Source organism: Mandrillus leucophaeus, unplaced genomic scaffold (assembly GCF_000951045.1).
Source record: "Mandrillus leucophaeus isolate KB7577 unplaced genomic scaffold, Mleu.le_1.0 Scaffold299, whole genome shotgun sequence".
In the NCBI taxonomy this organism is placed as follows: domain Eukaryota; kingdom Metazoa; phylum Chordata; class Mammalia; order Primates; family Cercopithecidae; genus Mandrillus; species Mandrillus leucophaeus.
Genome location: NW_012103131.1, coordinates 3,936 through 12,060, shown reverse-complemented (window position 1 = coordinate 12,060; position 8,125 = coordinate 3,936). Strand labels below are relative to the sequence as shown.

Here is an 8,125-nt window from a genome sequence, read left to right as displayed (position 1 = left end):
GGTCTCGAAGTCCTGACCTCAGCCAATCCACCCATCTCAGCCTCCCAAAGTGCTGGGATTACAGGCGTGGGCCACCGCGTCCGGCCACTATTAAATTCATTTTTATTGCCAAATAATACTCCACTGCATGGACGTATCATACTTGTTTCTCGATTCACTATGAGGAACATTTGCATTGCATTCACATTTGGCTACTACGAATGAAGCTGTCCTGAACATTCACATACAAGTTTCTGTGTGGACATATGTTTTCATGTCTCCTGGGTATATGCCTAGGAGTTCAAGTGGTGGGTCATATGGTGACTCCAGGTCTAACCTTTTGGGGAGCCACCAAACTGCTTCTCAAAGTGGCTGTACCATTTCACATTCCCTGAAGCCATGCATAAGGTTTCCAATTTCTCCATATCCTCATCAACACTTGCTATGATCTGGCTTTTTGACTACGACCCACCTACTGGGTGTTTCATTTGCATTTCCTTGATGGCTAATGACATTGAGCATCTTTCCAATGCCTTCTCTGCCATCTGTGAATCTTCTGTAGAGAAATACCTTTTAGGTCTTTTGCTCATTGTTCAGTTGGGTTATTTGACTTTTTATCATTGACTACAAGAGTCACTTATATATCATAGGTACAAGTCCCTTATGAGATAGAAATGTGTTCTCCCATTTGGTGGGAATACAGTGTTTCTTGAAGATCGTGTGGCCTGCCCACCTATTCTATTTCTACACTGGGAAATAATTAAGAATAAAGCCAAACTTTCAGAGACAAGGATATGAATTACATATTTCTAAACATTAAATAGAAATAGTTATAAAATATGCTATTGTATATAGTCACTTAACATTATAAAATATAATTGGAAACAATGTTTTTGTCCCACAATTAGTAACTGTTTAACTAAATGATGGTATATCTATACAGTGGAAAATTGTGTAGTCATTAAACCTTCTTCTATACAAATAATTTCAATGCTATAAAAATGCTAATTTTAAGGTCATGAAAAAAGTATTATATACACTTAAATGAAAATGATGGGTTATACAATGGGATATAAAGCATGCCATACTGTGTATGTGTGTGTGTATAGTGTATGGAATGTATGCCAAAATGCCAACAGTAATTATGTATGTATTCATTAATTTATCCATTCATTCATTTATTCTTTCAATAAATAGTTCTTGAAAGGCAGACACAATGCTGCATAATAAGGATACATTATGGAAAAGGCACATATGGCCCCTGCCTTCAGGAAATGCAGTTTGGCAGAAAAGATAAACATGATCTTTTGCAAATATATTTACAATTAGCTAATTCTCAAGATTAAAATCTTTCCACAGCCTCCCTACCTTTAGGATAAAGATGGAAGTCTTAACCCACCCACAAGGCCCTGAATGATCTGGCCTCACCCAACAGATTTCCTGCAGTCCCTCCTTGCCCCCACCCCACTCTCCTTCAAAGAGCCAAGCTCCTTCCCAGCCTAGGGCCTTCAAAGCATTCCTTCTAGTTAGAAGACACTTCAGTAAATGAACCTGCTCCTCTGTTAACTCCCAGCTTAAATGTCACTTCCATAAGGAACTTCCCCTAACCCCCCAGTCAAGGAAGATCTCTACTAATACTTCCTCTTTGCACACTGAACTTTTCCTTGGAAACACTTGTCACAACTGTAATTTTCTAGTTGGTTGTGTATTAAATAATACTGTGAGCTCTGAGGAAGAAGATCACTTTGTCTGTTACATCATTACATAATTTTACAACCATTCTTGATGGTAGTTGGACCACACACACAGCAAGATCTTAAAATACCTAACACAGTAAAAGTTAGTATGTATGGAGTACATTCTATGTACCAGGCACTATGTTGATGTTGACTTTAGTCCAGTACACCCATTTATATCCTAAAGGAAAAATTAGTGAGGTATGCAAAAAAATTGTCTATAAAAATATTCTTCATCACAAAATCATTTACAGTAATGAAGAAATACAAACAAATATCTAGTATCTGAGGATTTGTCAAATAATTCATGGCGTATCTCTATAGTAGAATACAATACAGGCATTAAAATGATTGTGAGAAAAGATTTAATAACACAGAAAAGTAGTTCTACTATTTTTTAAAAGCAATGAAAATCTATTGAAACATATCCATATAGTGAAATAAAAATGACATGGAAAAGCATAATTTGTAGTAAAATTATCCATTTACTATTTGTCTCCCTTCTTCTTCCCAAAGCTTTGGAGATACCCCCCAAAATAAAAGCCTTTAAGTCGATTATTTTAAGAATACTTATCTCATTGATTCAAATGAAGAGGTGAAGGGTGTAGTGGGACAGGCCAGGGCTATGTGCAGATTGAGGAAGGCTGGGGTGGGGGCAGAGCATTCACTCATGGATAGCCCAGCTTGAGGATAAGAAATGCATGACCTATGGTTCAGGTGGAAAATGTGATACTTACTTGTAGTGATTGTAGTTGTTGGATGCCACCAATCTAGAAAAAAAAAATGAAGCTGTTTAGGAATTTACTAGATAATTTTTCCATTCCATAGTCATTTGTATGACTGACAAAGTTAAATCCTTTTCCTTAGTACAGGACTTCTCAGAGCCTTGACCATTCCAGTTTACACTGTTCATGGCCAGTAAGGTCTAGAGTATGTAGCACCTCCCAACATATTTGGCCCAGGATATTTTCACTGTGGCATAAAAACATGTTGGGGATGGCTCCCTCAAAGTGAAAGAATTCTTCATTTGACAAATACATGCAGAAGTCTCGCTTGGCTATGTTTCTAAAATGAAGGTCCCAATTTTCCATGGGTTAATTTGGACAGTTATTTTCATCTGAAATAATGGGAGGGCCAAAGCCTCCTTCCGCAGCAGCTTCTCTGCCAGCACTTAGCACGATCAGCAGGCAATAGCAGGAGGCCACAGGGGCCCTCTGCAGTGAGCCAGACATGAGAGTGATGGCAGTGGGAACTCAGCTCGTCACCCTAACAAAGGTCTGAGCCCTCAGAGAGAAATTACCCCTCAGGGGGAACTTACCCTACTCCTCCTACTTCTGGAAACAAGAGAGGGTGGAATTTCCAAGACAAATATTGCTAGGCTGGGTGGAGCAGACTCACCTGACGTAGTAGAATTTATTTGGGTGGCTGTAAGGAAAAGAAGAAAACATGAGTCAGTCCCAGTGCCCAGGATGATGAGCGAGATAAATGTTGAGTGTCTGTCCCCACCTTGTCACTTAGAAATGCTCCCCAAGAGTCATCCAGGAGAGTGGAGCAGTAGACATAAACATTAAGGGTTAGTCTCAAAAAAAGGTGTTTGAAGAATTCACTCTTACAGCTGAAAGTGGACTGAACCCTTGTTTGCTGTAGGAACCTATGTAAGGAAGAAGCTAGTGCCTACCCATAAAAGTCAAAGACATCGACAGCATTTGCTGATGTTCTTGCCCTGTTGAGGTATCAGAGAAACTGGCCATCTAGAAGAGAAGCTCAGGCTGGGAGGAGGCTAGTGCAAAGAGAAGCCTTGTCATGGAGAAAACCATGCACTAAAATAGAGGCCCAAGTCTTGGAGGCCCATCTGAACAGATGACAGTGGCTTCACTATGCTGACAGTTGTGGGAGAGCCAGTCATTGTGGGGGCAGCTCCACAGGTAGGACTCGTTCCCTGAGCAGCGCACGTCATCCAGGACAATGGGTCCTGAGCCCTGACCAAACTGGGCATTTCCAGGGGCTGACATGGCCCAGCCACAGCCCAGCTGCCTGCAGACCACATTGGCATCATTGGTGTCCCAGCTGTCATCACACATGGTGCCCCAGGAGCCTTGGTATAGGACCTCCACTCCTGACACCTGTCACTTCCATTCACCAGCCTCAGGGCCACACCAGAATTGGATTCTAGAAGAGACAGGAAAATTCACTCTCTCCTGTATCTCCTAAAGGGAGAAATCTGAGGTCAGAGTGAAGTTCTGAATTCTTCCAGAAGGCCAAGGTTTCTGGGTCTCCAGTCAATGTTCTCCAGCAGCATAGACATTGACGGAAGCCTGTTCTTCAACATGTTATCCTTAAGGGCTGTCTTCTAACACCTTTGGGCACGGACTGAGCTGTGCATGTTCTCCAATGGAGTTATCTCAGTGCCCAGAAATTCAAGTGCTGAGCCAGGCCTTCAGATTCAGAGGTTAAAGTGCAGGAGCCATCAGCCTGGATCTGCAGGGACCACTGGGCTCAAGCGCCCCTGCAGCAGGATGCAACCGAGACCAGCTCCCACTTGCCTGGCAAGGTGCAGCCCTAGGACCTGGTTCTTGGAAGATTCCACCTCTTCACCTCTGGCTGACTCACTCTGCTCACAGGGACCACCCCATCAGGCCTGAGGCTTGTTCCTGAGTCACTTTCAAACCCACAGCTTGCCTTCAATCTGAAACAAAACCTGGACCTACTGAATACCATGAGCTACAGGGACAGTGGGCAGAAGTGACTATGGTAACACTCAGTTGTGCATACCTAGAGGTGCCTATGCCTGAGAGTGGAGGAAAAATGGCAGAGTTAGGCCTCCATGAAGGAATGTCACATGCTAGACACAACACTGGGCCAGACATCCTGATCCCTCTGTGTAACTGAACCCTGTCTGGTGAGCTCAGGAGCTGGGCTAAGATACTGATATTAGTCTAGTTCTTCTGGTCTTCAGCTTAGTATCTATAAAACGAAGCCACTCTTCTCCCAAGAATATATACAAAGGGCCCACCAACACATGAAAAGATGCTCAGCATCATTAGTCATCAGGGAAATGCAAATCAAAACACCATGAAATACCACCTTACACCCACTAGGATGGCCATGATGAAAAAGACATCATAACAAGTGTTGGTGAGGATATGGAGGAATCAGAATTCTCAGGCATTGCTGGGGGGAAAGCAAATTGGTGCAGCAGCTATGGCAACTGTTCGGTGTTTCCACAATAAATTAAACATAAGTACCCTATTACCCAGAAATCCCACTCCTAGGTATATATCTCCCAAAATTGGAAACACAAGTGCAAACAAAAAATCATACACTAATGTTCATAGCAGCCTTATTCACAACAGCCAAAAGATGGAAGCAATCCAAATGTCCATAAGCTGATAAATGGATAGACAAAAGATGGCATGGCCATACAATGGAATATTAGTTGGCAATTAAAAGTAATGAAGTTCTGACACATGCTAAAACATGAATGAACCTTGGAAACATTATGTTAAGTGAATGAAGCCAGACAGAAAAGGCTATGATTCCATTCACAGAAAATGATCAGGGTTCTTAGTAAAATCTGTATACAGAGACAGAAAGCAGATTAGTGGTTGCCAGGAGCTGAGGGAAAGAGGAATGGATTATGAATGGTTAAGGGGTAAGAGCTTTCAGTTGGGGATAATGAAAAAGTCCTGGAACTAGAGATGATGGTAATGAACATGGACAACAGCCAGGGAGAGGGAAGGTTCCATCTCGGGATAGAGGGGTAACGTCAGCCAACAAAGAGCAGAGAGTATCAAAGGAAAGGAAGGGTCCAACTAAGGGACTGCTGACTCTGTCTCAAACACCCTGCCTGTTTTTTATTCTAATAGAAACAGACATTCCTATTTTAAAAAGTAGCATCCTACAAGGTTCAAGTACAGCCTAGTGCCCCCATCCTTCCCATCGCCCCAAGGGAACACAAAGATGGGTATAGAACTCTGGCTGAGCCATCAGAGCTAACAGAGATGGTTTGGAAGAAAGCACCTGTTGACAAGCAGGTCAATCAGAGTCTTCCCAGGCCTTGTCAGCCAGAGGTACTGGGACAGACTGACTCCTTCTCCTGGTGGGATATAGACTTGGGGCTGCCCTCTGCTGTCTTTCAGCCACATGCAAAAAGCAAGTTGATAGTGAAGCCCACACAGATAAAAGGGTAAATGTAAGCAAAGCATAGGGAAAAAAGACTTAGAACTTCTGGAACCAGCTGTACCTGAAGCTCCAGATCCACCACTAAACATTCTGGATACCTGAGCCAATGAATTCCTTTCTAGCTAAAGAGAGTTTGAGTTCAGTTCCTGCCATGTGCAAACAAAAGCATCCCTAATAATAAATCCTCTTTAAAGATCAATTGACAACTGGTAAATAAGGGAACCTTCCACATCGAATGAGGTAAGGAGTGGTCAGAGGCTTCAAGCAAGACCCAGGAGTTTCACTCAGACCTGCTGAATGCCAGTGCTTTGGCTGGACTCGAAGATGCTCCTTAGAAGGGGTCCAAGCAGATTCTGCCCACCATTTCCAGCTCCAAGGCGATTAACTCTGTGTCTGGATGTGATGTCCAAGTTGAACCAAAACCAACCCTTTCCCTTGCAGGTTTTAGCAATTCACCAAGTCAGCAAGTCTCAGGATACCACTCCAGCAAAAATCTCCTGTGTGATCTTCCATCCCAAACCACAGGTAATAACAAGGGTTTGCCTGGCGATCTCATGGGGGCTGCCCTCCCAACACCAGGCTTGCTAGACAGACAATGCACTTCAGTTCTTTGGAAGGAGTTGAAACTGACCAAGAACCAGGTCACACATGCACAGCTACACATTTACACTCCTAGCCCATATGCCTCCAATCCAAATGCTCCTTACTGGGGCCTTAAGTGAGAATTCCCTACCCCAAAATATGTCCTTTCCTTACCATGAGACTCTCCCAAGGAGAGGATCCCTCCTCCACCCCGCTGTCTGTGCAGTGGCTACCATACCCTCACCCACTGTTACTCAGCAGGGGAGAAATGGAACCCTGGGGAGCCAGCAGTTTTCTCTTCTGCCTCTTCCTTGCACTGCCTCAGGAAGGGGATAAAGTCTGGGTGGTTGTCTCAGTTTGGAGCCCTGGCCGAAGTGACCAGGTACTGTAGCAAAATTCATACAGATTCTTAGCAGAGAGCTAACAAGTCTTCAGAAACATAGGAAACACAGAAGAAGCTGCGAGTGAGGAGATCAGAATGTAATTACGACTTTCCTCTGGAGCAAACTCCACCCCAAGAGAGGGAGCCCATTCTTGCATCTGGAAAGTCTTGGAGACCCACCTGAGCAGATGACACCAGCGTCTTCATGATGGCCACAGTTGTGGGAGAGCCAGCCTCTGTGGGGACAGTTCCACAGGTAGGACTCCTGTCCTGAGCAGTGCACGTCATCCAGAACTATGGGTCCTGAGCCCTGGCCAAACCAGGCATTTCCTGGGGCTGATGTGGCCCAGCCACAGCCCAGCTGCCTGCAGACCACATTGGCATCATTGGTGTCCCAGTAGTCATCACACACGGTGCCCCAGGAGCCTCGGTATAGGACCTCCACTCGGCCCTGACACCTGTTACCTCCATTCACCAGCCTCAGGGCCAAACTGGATTCAGATCCTAGAGGGGAACACAAGAACCCTTCATCCATACTGATTATGAGGTCAAGGATTTAAGGAATGTTCCACACTCAGGGCACTTCCTGATGGCCAAAGTCACGTGGGCAGGTAATCACCTTCGAATATGAATACAAACAGAGGTTCAGCTTCATCATAGTGGAAGAAGCAGTGAGGTCCTACTCTGCACAAGTCTATGAAAGCTCAAATAATTGGGAAAGCACCTGTGACTCCACTGGAGGTGACAGGAATGGAGGCCTCACTCCTCATTCTGAGCTCCATTCTCACACAGGATGAAGCTACACAGCTCCAGATGGGAGGCCGAGACCTGCCTCATGTTCAGGAGTTTGGTGGCACCCACAGGGTCCTCTCTGGCTTCTACCAAAATGCCAGGAATGGCAGGACTTTGGCCAGACAGCGGCGGGGACAGGCACTTTCCCCACTGTTCTCACATCTGCAGACTGGGGCCTGAGGGCCAGGAACAAGGTCCCAGTAGGATTAGTGAACCCTCCAGGGCTTGTCCTGAGTACCTGGATGAGGATCTTTCCTGACTACATAAAACAGAATCCCGGGGGAGACAGGTCACTAGCACCCTCCAACCTCCAACATCAGACCCAGGACTAGGTTCCAGGGAGTCCACCATTCTCCCCAGGCAACTCGCAGAAACATGAAAAACAGAGGCTCCCACCTTCAGCCTCATTCTAGCATTTTCAAAAGAAACATTTGTCCAGAGGTAGAGAGTGAGCCTCTGGGAGGAGTGAGAG

General features: G+C 44.8%; 1 protein-coding gene across 1 annotated transcript in view; it reads right to left on the bottom strand.

Annotated features, from left to right (window-relative positions):
* The window catches only part of LOC105544155 (deleted in malignant brain tumors 1 protein-like), a gene marked incomplete at its 5' end in the record, with an annotated part of 221,962 nt that extends 214,597 nt beyond the window's left edge, over window positions 1-7,365 (bottom strand). Inside the window, 5 exon segments of the mRNA XM_011986445.1 lie at window positions 3,537-3,831; window positions 3,834-3,884; window positions 4,204-4,210; window positions 4,311-4,374; window positions 7,038-7,365. Of these exon segments, the coding sequence (XP_011841835.1) occupies window positions 3,537-3,831; window positions 3,834-3,884; window positions 4,204-4,210; window positions 4,311-4,374; window positions 7,038-7,365 (745 nt within the window).
* Between the last annotated feature and the right edge of the window lie 760 nt (window positions 7,366-8,125).